The sequence below is a fragment of the Lampetra planeri genome, chromosome 44 (assembly GCF_965212315.1).
Source record: "Lampetra planeri chromosome 44, kcLamPlan1.2.h2, whole genome shotgun sequence".
Taxonomy (NCBI): Eukaryota; Metazoa; Chordata; class Hyperoartia; order Petromyzontiformes; family Petromyzontidae; genus Lampetra; species Lampetra planeri.
Window position 1 is genome coordinate 2734426 of NC_136150.1, and position 18689 is coordinate 2753114.

The 18689-nt window shown below is 51.3% G+C and overlaps 1 protein-coding gene across 3 annotated transcripts in view; it reads left to right on the top strand.

The window, feature by feature from the left end:
- LOC144732786 (protein kinase C delta type-like) overlaps positions 1 to 18689 on the top strand; it is a 101358-nt gene that overhangs the window by 44371 nt on the left and 38298 nt on the right. For all 3 annotated transcript variants that reach the window (XM_078614375.1, XM_078614377.1, XM_078614376.1), the window contains exon 3: positions 17775 to 17915. In XM_078614375.1, coding sequence (XP_078470501.1) covers positions 17804 to 17915 — 112 coding nt within the window. In that variant the 5' untranslated portion in view covers positions 17775 to 17803. The remainder of the gene's footprint in view (positions 1 to 17774; positions 17916 to 18689) is intronic.

Sequence of the window (18689 nt, forward strand, 5' to 3'; positions counted from 1 at the left end):
ATATTCTTGGTTCTTTAGGTAAAGTCACGTAGAAGGGAAATAATAAAAAATAAAACAATAAAATTCTCACCACGTTTCGATTGCAACACAAGCAATCATCATCAGGTGTGAAAACCACAGCAATGATTTTTTTTCACATTTTTCAAATTTTCTTGCTGTGGTTTTCACACCTGATGATGACGATTGTGTTACAATCGAAACGTCGTGAGAATTGTATTGTAATTTGTATTATTATTTCATTATTTCCCTTCTACGTGACTTTACCGAAAGAACCAAGAACATGAATCCCTTCAGTCACGAAAGCTTTAAATCGAAAAAGAGACGTCTCCTGTCGATGTTTCTAAGTGGAAGGGAAGCAGGAGTTGTCATCTGCTGGTTTGACCGGGACTGTGCTCGTTTTCTTGAAAGACTCCTCCAAAATGTTTTTTTGCGAAAAGAAAAATCAATTAAATCTGGATTATTTTGCTCAGGCCTTTGAACATTTCGTGGTCACATGCTCGACACGCGCCAAGTGGGCGGGGCTACCCGAGTAGTGGGCGGGGCTAACAGGTGAGTAGGCGGGTCCTCATGTCGGCATCCTTTGCATGTGGGCTCGCGGCCAAGTGGGCGGGGCTACCCGTGTAGTGGGCGGGGCTACCCAGTAGTGGGCGGGGCTACCCAGTAGTGGGCGGGGCTACCCGAGTAGTGAGCGGGGCTACCCGAGTAGTGAGCGGGGCTACCCGAGTAGTGAGCGGGGCTACCCGAGTAGTGGGCGGGGCTAGCCGAGTAGTGGGCGGGGCTAGCCGAGTAGTGGGCGGGGCTAGCCGAGTAGTGGGCGGGGCTAGCCGAGTAGTGGGCGGGGCTAACAGGTGAGTAGGCGGGTACTCATGTCGGCAGCCTTTGGATCTGGGCTCGCGGCCAAGTAGGCGTGGCCATATACGAAGTGGGCGGAGCCATATATGAAGTGGGCGGAGTGAGCAAATTGTGAACCTTGGAGCCTGTAACCTGAGCTGTATCCAGACCAGTTTTGCAACACTTGTTAATTAAATGTTCATCGGTTATATATTTCCGTTTACACTTGATGATTCGTAATGTGCTAGACACTTCTTTAGGGCTCCTCTTGCGTTTTTATTGAAGTTGCGTGTTCATTTGCACTTTGCTCACCGAGCGAACAGTTGTGGAGATTTTACGAATTGCCACGATTGCGGGTGACGGTTCGATTCGAGGATCCGTTCCTCTTTAAAAGAAAAATACACTTGGTGAATGTAGCAGCCACTGTTGGCCGCACGTGTGATCATTAAACCCATTGCATGCAATATATACACGTACGGCACTTTGTCACATCTGTGCGTTATTAGACCGCACCACAGCGTGGGTCGCTGGGGCCTCGAAGCGTAGACGCGGGACCGTAGGAAGCACAGTACAACAATGAACATCGCCGCACTGCCCTCTACCGCCCCACCGATCGACAAACGGGGGGCGATCCTCGGCCGCGCGCGCCGTGGAATCGTTCAATATCGAGGGGGTTTCGCCACGAGCCGGTGCGTCGTTTTACACCTCCCGCCATTCAACAAGCTCGCCGTGAAACGTTTGCTCTCGACCCAGACCCCGCTCATCTCGTTGCCATGTGCCGCTCATCTCGTTACCGTGTGCCGCCCACGGCCGCTGGCCGCCGCCGTGGTGTCGCCACGGGCGTGCGCGCTCTCTGGCCCGGGACGCAACTTAATTCCACCTGCAGTACATTTCGTAAACCGTGTTACGTCGCCCCGGCAACGCGCTTGTGAGGCAGAGGTCGCAATCGGGTACCCGATACCCGTACCCTACCCGATTCCCGGCTACCCGTACCCGGCCGGGTACGGGTACCTGTTTGCGACCCTGGTGCGGCCGGGTACGGGTACCTGTTTGCGACCCTGGTGCGGCCGGGTATGGGTACGGGTAGGCCGTGAGTCACTGGTGAGTAACCGTTTGTCACTCATTTCGGGTAGGGTACGGGTACGGAACGGGTACTCGTACACGGCCGGGTACGGGTACCCATTTGCGACCCTGGTGCGGCCCGGTACGGGTGAGGAATCAAAACCCGTTTGCGACCTCTGTTGTGAGGCCTCTGTTGTGAGGCCAGGGCCGGTGCGAGCTTCCAAGTGAATTCGTTTTCAACAGAGGGTGGAAAAAGGGATTTCGGGAAAAGGAGAGCGCCAGCCTAAGGGAAAGCGGCTTTTGTCGCCGTGATGAATAATGCCTCCCACACTACCCTCCTCTCCACCAAAGTTGTATCATCTATTTACAGTTTAACACGGAGGCTTTTTTTTATTTTATTAACTTTTTTTTTAGTCTATTTACAATGACATCTTTACCAAATTCCCCTCCACTTGGGGCTTCTCCATGGCAGAGAATGGGGAAAAAGCCGCGGGAAGTACAACTGGAGTGGAGGTGTAAAATGCGGTCCGTTGAATGCGTCGGCTTTCTCGGCCACGGTCACGATTTAATTATTTGTGTTTTTTCGCGTCGGTTCGAGCGATTACTGTAAAATGCCCCGAGTGCAGGCCGTTGACGTGGCAACCTTGCTCGGTCGTGTCGGGTGGAGGAGGGTTTTGCGACACACGTGTATTTTTACTGGCACGGTGATCCGGCCCCACACAAAATCTATTTATAAATTGTAAACGTCATTTTTTTTACACTGTTTTAATCGACTGCTGGATGAAGGCCTCTGCCCGCACTCCACCACTCTGGTGCGCGTGCGACGACATCGGCTCTCACGTGCCGGAGCGAGGTGTCTTTCATCCAGCAGCGGATGGACCATGGCTGGCGATGGTTAAAAAGGAACAATTCCACGGTGATATTTCTTATCCAGGTAAGGGTTTTAGGCTGAATTTCGATTTAAAGCTTTCGTGACTGCAGGGATTCATCATCTTGGTTCTTTCGGTAAAGTCACGTAGAATGGAAATAATAAAATAATAAAAATAAACCATTATAAAATAAATGAAGTAATATATGTTTTATTTTTATTATTTTATTATTTCCATTCTACGTGACTTTACCGAAAGAACCAAGAAGGTTTTGGGCTGGTACGGCAGAAGCCTGATATTTGGACACCGCAAACACCCCCTTGTGAGCAAGGCCCCTTGAGAGTAGAACTGTGCTCGTAACATCAATTTTAAACCCTTTTTTTGCCTTTGCCCACAAGTGTACTGCGTGAGCCACGCTGGTACGGCGCACGAGGACAAGGCGTGCTTACGTGCGGCGTTTGGTGCACTCAGTTTCGTCTCTGTCCGCATTGGGATTCTCGTGCGGGCGTGCGGTCGGTCGGGCGAGCGAGCACTCACAAGGCGATCGTGCGTCATCCATTAGTGTGTGATCATTGTGAATTCGTATGTCTCCACACGTGGAGCGGGTGGGGGTCAAGGGAGGTACGAGTAAGTGGAGTTGGTGGGTGGGTGAGTGGTGGGGGGGTGGGTGGGTGGCTGGTGGGGGTGAGTGGCTGAACTATGAAATAATTAAATGTCACAGATCGAGATCTAATATCGGTGCGTGTGTCGTGGCGTGTAAATTTGGCGCTGTGTACACGGTGCAAGTCGTTGAGATAAATCAACAATAAATACAAAAAATATATAAACAACTCGCGCATGAATGCGTTGGCCGAATGAAAGCGCTGGGGCCACTGGACAATTGGCTCATGCAAAAACACAAACCGACACTGAATTCATATTTACTCCATTTAGGCTTGAATAGAATTGGATAAAAAACAAATTACGAACGGGGCTATCTGTGCTGGTTTGTGTTTCAGGAATTGTCATCCTCGTTTGTGGTTTGGCAGGAGGGGGAGCCGATCTTTAGCAAAATCAAGCTAAGGGGAAATTACTTTTTTTTCCCTCTTCATTTCCATTGCGAGATCAACGTTCATTTTTTTTTGGGGCAAAGGAAAATTGACAAAAGCCGCCGGATTTTCAATCCAATAATGCCGGGAACTTTTAACTTACTAGGGTTCGTCTCGCCGTTTGCGTCATTGATTAATCCGCTATGCTGCTTACGATGAATTTTCTAAAGTGACCTGACTGTCAGTCGTCGTTGCTTCTCCAATTGCTCTTTCGGTCTTTATTGTCCAGAGACCCCCGTCAGAGACCCATCCTCTGACAGTCGTGTTGTCTCAGGACTCCATCGGAGACCGCCCCTGCCAGTCCACCGTCAAATGAACGCACCTGTCAGCCTATTTGTCTGAAATTCCCTGGACGATACTCGAGATGAAAACAAGAGTGAAATTTACCACGACAATATTTATTTTTCACCGCCCTGGCGTTTTTTTTTTGCTCGACGTTTAAAAAAATATATATATTAACGTGGGTTCGAGTGCAAAATGTGACGAGTGGACACGCCGACGAGTCAAGAGTGCCCCCCCCCCCCCGTTTGCACGAGCACGCGATCGCGAAAAGCCATGCGCTGTAGGAGGCTTAGTCACAGGAGAGAGACGGTGGATGAATGAATCCGTGCTCCTGTTGAGGCGGCGGGGGGGGGGGGGCGGTCGGATGTGACTCACCAGCTCTCAACGGAGGAGAGCGTGTGTACGTGCACAGCCCCCGTCGCCTGCTGGATGTGGCCTCCTCCGAGCTCCTTGTCGATTTATTGCGTGGATTATTTGATGGTACACGTGCCGCTCGATGCGGGCTCGTGAAGGTGGTGGGCGGGGGGGCATGACCTGCTTGCGTATTGGCTATCAACGGTGCCCGGTTCACCCCCTCCCTCCCACCCACCGTGACCCACTGATGGAACTTGTGAATCTCTACTTGTGTGACGAAAGTTCTCCAGTACGGTATCCCCCCCCACCACAGATTTAGCGCTGTGGGCTAAGTATGGTACGAAAGAAGTTCAACATACATACATGTACGGATGCATGTTGAACTTCTTTCGCACCGTACGTAGCCAACCGCGCTAATCGGAGGTGCTGGGGAAGGACAACAAAACTGAACGCCCAAAAAGCAGTTTTAAAGAAATGAGTTTTCAATCGAGATTGAAATCGACAATGCTTGGTACTCATGTTGGCCACGGACAGAAGTCTAACTCTGGTCGTCGGGTTCACGGCGCTGTACGCTGTGGCGACCAAAGGCTTTCTGTCGAGGCCCCCAGCCAACGCTCATTTCTTCTCTGCTGCCTCCCGTAATTTGGAACTCCCTTCTCTCCCCCCCGCCATCCGTGCCGTCGGATCGCTGCCCCCGCCGTTCAAGTTGAGTCTCGGGTCAAATCCTCTTTATTTCCTTTTGCTGCACGCATGCACATTGTATTGTACTGTTAAGGTCCGAAGCCTTCGCATCGCCAAAACCTCGGGCCCTTTAAATGAACGGCTTCGGCCTTTGATTTGAAAGCCAATGCGTGAGACTGTTTGGCCTTTGGGGAGGAAGTGAAGTACGATTTTAAGGAAATAATGCCAGATGGGAAACGCAGAGGCAATGCCTCCTGACCTTTAAACAAACACAACGGGGCTTTTTATCTATTTATACTGTAAAGAAAATTCTGGCTGTCGCAGGCAATGCCGTGTCACGTTGGCTTCTCAAACATTCCGCCTCTTGCTTCACAGTGCCCTGCGTGGAAGGAAGTTATTCTTGAGACACGGCTCGCTTCAAAACACTTAAGCGCTGCCAACGCGAGGACGAGTTGAGCAATTTTGGGATTCCTGTTTCAACAGCGCGGTGGTGGGCGGGGGGAGAGGGTCACTTTGGAACGGCGCGTGAATCTCGTCCTGCAACTCTTGCTCTTTACAGCGGAGGTGTTCTCTATGATTGTATAATTGTCCCGCCCATGCGCCGCTACGTCTTTTTAAATCCCTTTTTTCCATATTCTTAGGTTTTTTCGTTAAAGTCACGTAGGTAAAAATGTTTTTAATTAAAATTAATAAAAGTAAAATAAAAACAAAATAAAAATAAAAAATAAAATAAAAATCACGACATTTCGGAGGCAACACAAGCTTCCGTCTTCAGGTGGAACCGTCGCAGCGCGATTGCTGTATCAAGTGAGAGAAATTCCAAGAAAACCGTCCTTGTATATATACTGGTTGAGGGTGGGAGGAGCCAAGGCAGGCCCCTGGATATTATTATTATTGTGAGCTTGCTCAGCGAACCCCAACCTCTCACTCGAGGGGATATCCCCTCGCCCCCCGCATTTCCATCGGGAAGATATTTTTTTCCGCGTGCGTGCGCGCAACATTAATTAAAAGCCAATGTATCCATGCTCCCTGTGAACATTGATTACTCCGCGTGATCACATGGTAGCGGGAGGGACCCCGCGATTTCGCCGCGACGTTCCCAACTCGGTAAAGGCGCAGCCCTGCAATTTGCTCACTCGCGCCACTGCCAGCGGAAGGGCCTCCACGAGAGGGAGTTTTGGAGAGTGCCCCCCCCCCCCCACACTGGAGCAGTGGCTATCAACTGTGCCCGTGTCGCCACCGAAGACCACCCCTATAGCCATCGCAGACTCTGTGAGCAAGTGCTCATACCCACCCTGACCCCACCGATGGCACTTGAAAATCTCCTATTGTTGTCGTGATGAGGTTCCTCCTGCATGGAGTCCATGCCCACAGCCTGCCCTTCTTTCCCCGAAAAGGCCTCCACAACCCCCCACGAGATTGGATGTTTTTGGACAAACTCTTCCACGTCGGTCGGACGCGTTGGAAAGAGGTGGGCGTGTTGTGAACGCACCCACGCTTTACCCCGCCGCACGGCCACCGGCTGACCGGCTGACAGCGGTGTTACGCATTCATGCGGCCGAGTGCGGGGCAGGAATCGAGAAGGCGTGCCACGTTGATTCGTCGGGGCACGCTGGACGATAGAAGGTGGAATGGAGTTGGCAACTTTGGGGATTTCCAAACCCTTGTGGTGTGATGACCCACGCGCTGTGGGAGCCATCACCGAATGATAATTAGAATTTCGCCGCTATAAAATTTCCGGGTGATAATTTGGCCGCTATAAATTTTCCGGGTGACAATGCCACTTCGTTGAGCCATCGTTTTTGGCCAGATCACTTCTGTGGGCTTTACCTGGTAAAATAAAAAAAATTGTAAAGTATGAACAGGAGGGAACGCTGTTCCTTATGGCGGTGATGACGTCTCACTGATTTCCCAAATAAGAGGCCACATTTTTGACGTCGTTCACAACACCTGTAATTTTTAATAGTCCTTTGTCAATCCACTGCTGGATGAGGACTCGTCAAGCCTTGCCAGTCATGGGGTGCTGTTTGACCAATCGTGCCGGTCGGTGTGAGTTGGGGAAGGGAAGACCAAGGAACAGTTCGGAGATCACTCGCCACTTCTGTCATCCGTGGCTAGAAATCGAACTCGGGTCACCGGATTCATAGCTCAGTGCGCTGAACCACTGCGCCACCGCTCCCTCTCACACCCGCCCGTTTACCTGTGGTTAATAAGCATGGGGCGGACGTTAAACAAAAGTTATTTTGTTGGGGTAAATGTCGGATTATTCACATTTACAAAGAGTCTGGTCTAACTTGAAGCCGGGTTTGTCATACAGCATCCTGTTAATCTGTCCTGTCAATGGATTCGGATTGTGTGTGTGTGTGCGCGTTTATAAATTCATTCATTAATTCTGGTTGCTCCGCATTTTTATTCTTCCAATTCCGCTGTGACAATCCATTACATTCACTGCTGCTGGATGACCGCCTCTTTCGCTCTCCTGTTTCAGTCATACGTGGATTGGGGGGGGTGGGGGTGACGGTTGACCATACTTTACCGTAATGGTCAGTTGTGGGCGGGGGGGTTGAAGGTTGGAGGCGCGGTGGCCAGGAATATCTCTTCGCACGTCACTCGCCGCCGACGCGAGCCGTGGCTGGGGGAATTGAAGTCGAGGCCACCGGGGCCGAGAGCTGGTTGAGTTGAAGTGGCTGAGCGGCGAACAGCGCTGGATTCGCAATCATTTGTCCGCTGCGTTGGCTCATCGGCGATGATGGGTTACGGTGCAACTTCCGCCCCTGTGTCTCTTTCCCGAGCCCGCGTTCCTGCTCCGTTCTCCCTCGCTCCTCGCTCTCATCCTTCCCTTGCTCCGACGCCATCTCTCCGCCTGGCTTTCTGTCTCTTCCTCCTCTGCCCCTCTATCAATCCTTCCACTTTTGTTGTGCAAAATGAACACGGCACACGATGAACGGGGGGGTCATGGGGTTCGTGGTGGCCGAGCTGCTGCCACTGACGCTCGCCATCACGCAAACCCCCGTTGAGCAAAGACGGATTGCCGGCATCGCGCGCTTTGGGATGTGCTTCTGCGGCCATCTGGAACGCTCTTCCTTCCGATAATGAAAGCGGTACACTTTAAAATCGTCTGTATTGAAAACTCATATCCTTGGAACCGCTTTTTGTTTTTAGTTTCTTGTGCTTACCCTCCGATTAGCACGGTTGGCTACGTGCGGTGCGAAAGAAGTTCAGCACGCGTCCGTACACGCACGTATGTTGAACTTCTTTCGCGCTGATCGGTGGTACGGGGGGGGGTCACCGTGCAGGAGAACCATCATCGCGCAAATCGAGATTCAACGGCGCACAATGAAACGGTGGCAAACGTTTCCCGTCTCCTGCGCGTGAGTGCATGCACATGAGTAAATATGGCATCGCCCGGAGGGTTTGTAGGGTGCTTCTCAAGTGGGTGCGTCACTATGTTGTCCGGCAGTCGGGAATAATAACGTCCTTACCATGTTGGATCGTTGGGCAGTTGCGCAGTGTGCTGCTGGTGCTGCTGCTGTGTGTGTTTATCACTTGAGAATGCATGGCGTTGGAGGGGAAGGCTTCATCTGTTTAACACCTCGTAGGGTTTTTGCGACAAATATTATTCATAATGTTGTACTCTAATTGTAAATGTTGTGGATTTGCTCTCCAACGCGCCGACGTGATGTACTAGGAACGAATTGGCACGTTCTGTTTTTACGTGACAAACCATACTAATTGGCTCTGGCGGGTTTAACGGCACATTTGTATTTACGCGATCTAACCCAAAAAAAAAACCTGTATTATGGAGGTTTCATCTGTTGGTGGATTGAGAATGGCTGGGATTTGTGTTTTGCATCAAAATTTTTGTGCAATTTACTCAAACAGCCAAATCTTATCTGGAGCACTGACTCTCTATATTTTGCAATAGATATGTGGATACATATAGTGACATACGCGTACGGGTAACTTTACCAAAATGTCAAGAACTTCTCTTCGTACCACAACAAAGAAACCCTGCAATTCCTGGTAAAATATTTATTTATTTTGTTTAAACTCTGCTCGCTGAAAGTGAACAATGCGACGACGCGGCTTATCGCTATCTTGGTCGGCAACATTGCGGCCCACGCATCGCATCGATTGCCTCTCGGTCGACGCGTTTTGATTTTAGATTTGGAGTGCGTATGAACTTAAGCGCGCGCGCGTACCTGTGATGAAACCAGGGGGCTTACGGAAACCCCTTTTTTGTTCCATGACTCGTCGTGACACACGCGCGCTCTTCAGCGATTACGTAAAAAATTCGACGGTTTCGTAATTTTTGGCAAAGGTGACACTGATTGCCATCCGCCACGCCGGCGGCGCGTCTGACGTAACCCTGCCCACAGCGAGTGTCAATCTGGTGGTTGTTACACATTTCACCCAGCTGGGGCTCGCGTGTGTTTTCGCGAAGAATGAATGGTGAACGGAGCTTGTCTCGGTCTTCCGCGGTCGTGCACCGGCTACTGCCGCTACCGCGAAGCTCTCCGGTGTGTTTTGGGGGTCGTAACCGCGCGCCCTCGTTCGGCACGATGTGCGACGTTTCGCTCCCGCGCGCCGGGAACGTCTTCGGGAGCTGACTTCGCATCAGAGACCTCGTGAGCCACGACCCAAAATTTTATTGTAATGTAATAATCCGATGATTTTTTCAGGGTTATCCCCTTCATTGCGGTGTTGATTTTTTCCCGGGCACTCCCGGACGGCTCTCTGCACGCAAAGAAAATGTACTGATGTAGGAATTGGCCAAGATATCCTGAGCAGGACTGTGACGAAAGAGGCTTGGCTGAGGCTTTGCTGGGTTAACAAGTAAATTACTGTAATAACATTGACGGCGGACCCTGGCGTAATCGTCACCCGTGTTTTTTTGCAGTTTTGGCAGGAGTCAACCGTGTATCCACAACACCCCCTTAGTAATGCCGCGCGCCTTGGCCATCGCAGACACCGGTGTTCGGTGACCAGCGTGGCAAAGCACGTGGAATGATAAATAACTGTAACAAAAAAAATACATGTTTTTCCCCCCACGGTTATCCACACGGAGACCTTTGACCAAGTCACCCGGACTACATGCGGCCTATCTCGGAAGCTAAGCGGGGTTGCGCCTCGGGCAGCGCATGCGTAGAGCGCCCTGGACTTCCACGCTTTCCACGCTTTCCACGCTCCCTCCGTCTTCGGCCAAAACAAAACCCGCCGCCGACCGAACGCGGTGAAGTACAGATCGGCGCGACGGAGGGCCCCGATCCGGGCGGTGGATTTGACCGAAGCAAAAACATGCGCGCCGTTCGTGCGCGTACGCGTACGTGTGCCTTCGCACGCCGTTGTCGTGAGCGTTTTACCCAGACAAAGGTCCCCCGCCTCCCTCCCCGGTGGGGAACGGAACGCACCCCCCTTGTGTGCATCAAGAGGGGTAGAGGAGTCACGTGGTCACGGGGTGAGTGTCCCCGTTAATGCGCACGAAGCGACGGGAGGATGAATTGTGTCGTTTTGCTTTGCTGCACAAGTCGCTCGGCCCCCGCCCCGCCGCCGCTCGTGGTGGGGGCGGTATTAGTCACCGCCTCGCACGCACGCGCACGCACATGTACGCATGCACGTGTACGCACGCACGTGTACGCACGCACTTGTACAAGCGGGAGCGCACAATTGTCAACCCCGAGGGTCGCCAGACGCGTGTGACAGAGAGTGACCTTGTACGGGTCTCTTCCTTGCGCCCGTTTTTCACTCCTGCGCCTTGCCTTGGATGCCCGCTGCAGCGATTTGCCATGGCCAAGTGAGAAGTGGTAGTGCGCGGGGGTTAGCGCTGCGCTACGAACCCGGCGACCCAAGTTTGTCCCCGCTCACGGCCAACGCCGATGACGAATATCTGAACCGGTCATGGGCCTCCCCTAGCCCGACTCGGCCTCAAATGAGTACCTGGTGCGATGTGTAAACATTGACCCAGACCAGACATTTCACTCGTCAGTACTACCTAAGGTGGTGTTACTTTCGTGGTTATGATTTCCTTGTGGCCAATACCGGTGAATTTTGCGATTTGTTTTTTTAACTATGTTGAATGAGTGGGATATCAAATAATTTACTCTTATCAGCCATCAGGAAGCCACTGAAAACGAATTTCTTTCAAACTGACTTTTGTGTTTTATATTCTTTGGGTCTTTTGGTAAAGCCACGTAGATAGAAAAATAATATCAATAAAATATAAAAAAACGGTAGGGGGCACAGACGGTGTATCCGCCAGTCACCTCAGACGGTCAACCCATGGCACGCTGGGTCTGTCCCGTGACCTCCTGTGAGCGAGCCTTCGGCACTTCACGTTGCCTCAAAGCGCACCTTGCCTGGAACAGGTGCTGTGGTGACTGTCACCTGTCACTTCGTGGCGAGTGGCAACTGTTGTTGGTGTGTGGCCCTGGTACCTGCATCCTACCCCCCCCTTTCAATTTACCCTCTCCCACTCTTCATAACCTGGCACCTGAGCTCCCCCCTGCCCTATGGATTTTTCCGATGAATTTGCGCCGCTTTGTAACAGCAGCCGATAGCTGCGTCAACCGGGGCCTGCTTAGCCGGCCGGGCCCAGCGTCCGCAGGCGCAAGCCGCCAGCGTGCACCGAATTTTGACGACAGAATTGTTTTGCCCGGTTGCCAGGGGCTCCGTGTTTTCAGAGTACATTTTAATTTGCAAGCAAATTGAGATGCAGTGGCTCGGTTGAGTGGTGCTGCTGCTGCTGCTGCTGCGTTTTACCTCTCATTAATGGGTAAACACAAAACGCACTTTGCGGCACTTAAGTGACCAACATTTTAATTGGCCGTCCGATGGAAGTGTAAATTAGCGTTCAAATGGATGAATACGAAAAAGTGGCACGTACCTGGTTTTGGACGGCTGTAATTATAATTACAATAATTGACCTTTTTACAAGGCCACTGGTCTTCCACGGGAAGTGTAGGCCTGCAGGCGAAAACAGGCGAGTCTTGAAAAGAATACCTAAACAGAGCGAGTGACTTCGAGTGGGTCTCGATCTCTGTGGGCCTCTTTGTATCTCTATGGGTCTCTATGGGTTTACTTATACGGTCCATGGTTTTGGTTGCTTGGCCACAGTCGTACTACTGTGGCCTGTCTGTAATTTTCCATTCATGAAGGAGATGTGAGCATCGGCCTGTTGATGTTTCATCCGTTCTGTGTGGCCGTCCATCTGGCCGTTAGCCATTGCAGTTAGAGTAAAACGCTAAATCAGGGACTCACCCTATGGAAAATTTCACTCTTGTGCCATGAAGGAGGACCATCGCCCCAAACGTTGCCTCTTCTGTACATTTCCTCGTAAGGTCACAGTGCTATTGATGCGTGTTTAGATTTTTTTTTTGTTTGCGATAAAAAAAAATCTGTCAACTTTGACCAAAGGCTTTACCCAAAAACCTTGAGACACAAACCAGCGCTAAAAGTTCTCCCCCCCCCCGCCCCCTTCAGCATCCCAGCCATGCCTGCCGAGGTGTGTCCTTGCGGGCAGAGCCGCTAGGCCAGCCCCCTGGTCCCTTCGCGGCCTATGGGCGCACCGCTGCCTGGCACCGCCTTTATTATTTTCATCGCGAATGCATCGCTTCCTTGGACAGGCACGTGCGGGAAAGCGCTATCGTAATTCACACGTGACCCTGATTTTTCTTATTGATGCTTTATTGTTTCCCGCCATCCCCGCCTGCCCTTTTTCTCTTCTCTCGGCAGAAGTTTAACGTCCACCACGCGACTGTGATCTTGCAACCGTCGGATGGCTAACTAAGGCTGCCGGGATACTCGGAGCATGAACAGGGGGTGGGTTGGGGATTCACATTTGTGAGCCTGCGTTGTTATTATTATTAATATCGCACTCGCCCATATTCACAGCACAAAGAGAGCGGTGATGGTAATTAACCTTTCCCGCAGTGTTGGTTGACTCAATCATGCGGATTTAATAATGCCATTAGGTAAAAATCACTGTAGAATATCGTGCATTATTCATTGCTGGGTGACGCAGCCTGTTAGCGCCTCGCGCCGTTAAACGCTAACGATACCTGGGTTCGATTCCTGGGCCCCGTAGCGAACGTGAGTGGCGGGTCGTCGGTATCCCCAACGGCGGTTCACGGACCTGTGTAACGGAACGGCGTTATGAGGTGTGGTGGAACAATCCCTGCGACTGACGTGGCGTGCACGGGGGCCTTGATCCAGCACTGGATCGACCAAAAGCTGTAAATAGTTACACCGAGTTGTGAGCCAGTAGGCCCTCAGGAGTTGAGTTGCACTGAGAAGAAGTCAACCACTGGGCCGTGATGCCGAGCGTGTAGCTGCGTCCATGTTTTTTTGTGCGCAGTTTTTTTTTGCTTTTGTTCGATTTTCTTAGCCAGGTGTAGTGTTTTTTTTACTCCTTTCCCTGTAAGCTACTGCTGTACCGTTACTCTAGTGAGCGCTGCCAGAACGTTATACAGGCAATTTGGAACAGGAAAAATTGGCGAAGAATAATGTTTCGTGTTTTTGCCATGGAGTTCAGGCTTGCGCACTGCACCAGCTGACGCGCAAGGCAAAGCAGGTTCGAAACAAAAATGACGCACACGTATGGATTGCGTGCATTGACGCTATCCAAGCATGTGTTGTCTCGGAATTAAAATATTTAGCGGGCGCGGAAGCTGTCGGGGCAAAGCGCGTCTGTTATGCTTGCAACGAGTGAATTTTTTGCTGCGGATTTTGCGTATTCCAAGTGTGTCTTTTTTTTGTTAACAACTCCTCTGATCAATTTTTTCCACTTTTCAATCGGGGTTGGTCCCATCATTCGCAACACAAGCTTCACACGAGAGTGGTGCGTGCGCTGCGATTTGGGGGATCCGTACATACCGCAGCGGAGTGCCGACCGCAGCGCCGCCAATCCGCTCTTTTGATAGCTCGCCACCAAAAGGCCCCCCCCCCCCCACCTCGATGCGCCGGTGACATTTGAGTGAAAATTTTTTAAACGCCGTAGTAAAAGCGGTCCGCCAAAATTGTGTGTGGATGGGCGGCGGATGCGCTTCGCACGCCATTTAGGGAATGCTCCGGTGGTCCTGTGGCGCTCCGATATCGACGCAATTAATCCTCCAGAGTGTTTTCATGCTGATAGACATTGCAATTAAGGTCGGTCCGTTGTCACGGCATCACGACCCTTCCAAGTTTGATTGTCCCCCGCACGCCGAAGACCCACCGTGTGCTTGTATCAGCGGTAGAATACATTTGCGGGCCGATAGCCTTTGGCCGTTGTTTAATTTTTGATATCGGGAAATTAAATGTCAGTGGTAAAAAAAATAATAATAATAATAATGTTCATTGTGACTGCGAGCCAGAGGAGAATAATGTCATTTCCATGGAAGCCTGAGGCTGCCTAGATTAACTCGGGGAGGTGAGTTTGGGCGAGTATGCTTTGTTTGTACGTGCGTGCGCGTGTGCAAGACGTGCGTTGCCAAGCTACCCACGAGGTCGCCGTTAATTACGCTTCGGGGCGACAATAGCCGCCCATTGTTGGGCATTGGTAAATTTTGTGGCGGAGAGTCGAAACGGGAACGCGACGGGGACCCCGGGGAGGTTCGTTTCCTCTTCCCTGCGTTGGTGGTTGCCCCGCGGTTGCTGCTCAAATTACGGAAGTCCCCGTCAGCTGCGGCCGCTGAAGATAATGGGGAAAAATGTTGCCCAACCGTGAATATTGAAGCCTCCGTTTCGGTATAACGGCGGTTGATTTTGGCTTTTTGTGCGCAGCAGTTGGCATGCTTCGATACGAACCCAGCGAGTTCGATTCCAGGCCGTGGCTGACGCGAGCGGGTATCTGAAACTTCTCCTGGGAACCCACCCACCCACCAAACCCACCCAACCACAACCAACCCACCCCCTCCTTCACGAACACACTGACCAGCGTGGTGAAGTATGATGAGTCAAATGACTGGCGTGGCGAGACCTTGATCCAGAAATGGATTAACAAAAGGGCTGTCATGCAAAAAAAGTTAGTGCTGCATTCAGACTTCAAACCGCATTATCTCTACGGTTGTAGGGTGTTGCGTTTATAATACAGCGATGACATTTGCGATAGCTCGAAGTAATTACGTCATTGAGTGCAATGGGAGCGTAATTTGCATATTTATTCAGAGTCGCGTGCATCAGCTGGCAAAGAATTCTGGTCCAAAAGGTCATTTGGTTTCGTGGGCCTTGCCGTGTGACTGGTACTTTAAGCGGCACAGTTGTGCAACGGTTTGCAACCTTTAACCTCCTGCAAAACTACGTTTGTAGTTTCCACGCAAGCGCGTGAGGGTTCTGAGATGCGCTCGTGTTTCCGCCAAAGCAAAATCGTTTGCGCACTTGTGGAAGTAGTTCCGTCAAGTCGTCTTGACGGAACTACTGGTCGCTGCGAAAGCCTCGATGGATTATTACTTAACTTTTCGATTTGGCACCAGGAGTGCAAATTGAAAATGTCTGGGGCGAAAATCAAAAATGAACTTTTTTTTAATCCTTAAACCGATTCACTCGGATTGCGTCCACTCTCGGCAGCAGTTCTCAGAAATTGATCATGGGGAGACAAAAGAGGCTGGTGATGGCCAACCACCCCCTCATGTGCTGTGTTGCCCTTCATAGGTGCTTGCTAACAGCACTTGCCCCGACAGTCTGTTAAGGCTATACGGGGGATCTTTGTCTTTGGTGGTAATGTTGGTGGTGGTGATAGTTGTGGTCCGCGCGTGGTGCTGGCCACCCACCCCCTCGTGTTCCGTGCCGGCCTTCATAGGTGCTGCTCGCTAACAGCACTTGCCCCGACAGTCTGCTAAGGCTACACGGGGGAGATTTTTGTTTTTGTATTTTTTTGCACGTTGAGCTTATCTTGCACCGTACGTAGCCATGGACTGGGCGCGGTGGGCGGCGGTTGGGTGGATGAATGGATGGGTGGGTGTGACGTACGTACGTACGGACGGACGGACGACAGACGCACACAGCTGGCTGACCATGGTGTTTCCATAGCTGACCCTGCTGGAGGTGTGAGGGTGGGGGCGGGCTCGGCAACGGTTGCGTCCGAGCACTTCCATACAATTGCCAATAGCCATGGCAACCGCACTCTCAGCGTAGCGAGATGCGTGCGGCCAATTTGACCCGCCATTTACCGTGGAGGTGTAGTACCAAAGAAAATGGGACGAAAGTAAGTAAGGGGTTGGGGGGGACGGGGGGGGGGGGTGATAAAAGTGAAAAGAGCCAAAATGAAAAATAAACACGCAGCGGGGTAAAGATGATGATGGTGAAGTAATATTTGGAGCGGCGGGAGGATGAGGGTGTTGGGGGGGGGCGAGTCCCATTTACCGCTTGTCCCTGATGCACAATTTGCCAGCCAGTACCCTGCCATTACCGCAGTAAGGTTTGGGCAAATATGTGGTGTCCCGAAGCCATCGCCGCCGCTGCGAAGCGCCTTCTGTTTGCGACGCTGGCGTCCGGAAGGAGGTGAACGGGGTGGCTATGAGATGTTAACTGCATCGCCTGGTATGCAGGCGGTCGTGGGGTCTGATCCCCGACACCCTTGACGCCTGCTGTATATTTGGAGTTTGCGGTGTCTTTCATCTCGTGGATGCGTGGATTTTTCTCCGGGTCCTCCGGTTTTTCCAGCCACATTTAGAATCGACGTGCATATTTGTCTGCTGCTAGAAATTTCGACGAGACGATGATGAGCCACTTCGTTGGGCTATCATGTTCGGCCGCCAGGTCGCTTATGAATAAAAGGCTATACAGCTCAGTGGGGTCTTGCATGGTAAAAAATGAAAAAAAATTAGCTCACTGGCGCTGTCAAGTTTGGTTCCCCGCCGATAACACGAGTGGTGATTGACATCTGAACCGGTCCTGGGTATCATAGTATTAATTATAATAATTATGGCATTTATAACGCGCCAAATTTTGCAGACAAGGCAACAACTCGGAGGCGCGGAGCCAAGCTCAGGGCTGCTCGGAAAGCCCTGACCCAACGCAGATAAAGAGGGCCTTGAGATGTTTCTTGAATGTTGTGCAAAGGGGTAGAGTACATTTGCATATCATGTAAATGTATTTTTGCATTACATGCAAATGTATCATATTTCTTAGAATTTATCAGTTTGACAAAGCTGCCCTTTTTTTTGAACAATTACAAACTTCGTAGCACTGCCCCGTACGGGCATTTAAATCCGGTGCATCGTTGTGTTCCGACTTACGAATGGGGCCTCGGGAACGAAGTGTGTCCTTATATATATGCTCCAAGCACGTGTGCTGTTTCATTCAGACGCTGTCGCCTCGACAGACCTGGTTTTCACCTGAGGACGGCTGCTTGCGTTGTGGCCGAAACGTCGTGAGAATTGTTTTATTATGTTTTATTTTTATTATTTTATTACTTCCCTTCTGCGTGACTTTACCGAAAGAACCAAGAAGATGTGTCCTTCCGTCGAGGACTGCCCCGTGCGGTAAAATAACCGCCACGACCCGCACCGCGTGGAGTGGCAGGCCGTGGATCGACGGCGGGAGCCGCGAGCGTGCGGCCAGTTGAGGCTTGGAGGATCTTTGGTTGGTAACGCGACGGCCCTGTGTCCCGCGTCGTTCTCGTCTCTTGCAGAGACAGGCAATCGGTCGCGAGTGGAGGCCATGGCGCCCTTCCTGAGGATAACCCTGTCCAAGTACGACCTGGGCACTGCCAGCCAAGAGGATGGAGGACAACCTTTCTGCTCGGTCAACATCAAGGAGTCATTGGACACAGGTGCGTGTGTGCGTGCGTGCGTGTGTGTGTGCGTGCGCGCGTGCGCACTTGACAGTTCTCCGGCTTTCGAATCATCTTGTCGAGATGAGGAAAGACCAATCGAGAACGGAGAAACGGTGCGGGCCCGGAAAAAAAAAAAACCCACATGCAACGATAGTTATTCACACTTTTGGGGGGTTCTTACCCCCAGGGGGCAAGGGGGGGGGCGGGGGAGGGGCAGGAGAGGCCCCACCACTACCACGTGGTCCCTCCGCCATCTGAGCTCAGTGCCACGTGGGTTTTTTTTTCGAGGCTGGACCCCTCGAGTAGTATTTTATTTTTATAGGACTCTCCAACTGGGGCTGTTTGCGGTAGGGGGGTGGGGTGGGGTTAAACCTCTTAACAGAAAAAAATAGTGCAGGCCAAAAGATAATTTTTTTGTACAAGTTCCCCAGCTTCCAGATAAAGGATTCCTCTTTAGCTTTCAGTTGGCCTTGCAATTCCACAGATTTGGATAATTCACCGTACGACTTTACGGTGGGAATGACACGAGGCTGTAAGAGGCCCTCCGAAATCGAGTGTCGCCTTTGCTACAAGTGCGGCATGGAGCGGAAGGGAGCAAGCAATGGTTGTGCGGTTTGGTGGCACTGGACATGGTGACCTCTTGACCTAGACCAAATGCATTACGTTTTCAGATTTCGGGCAGTGCCTTCTCGGCTTGAGAGCTCCCACATGTGCCTTGCGATGTTAGGGAGTCATTTCTGAATGTAAGTGCACCGACCCTCTGGTTTTTTG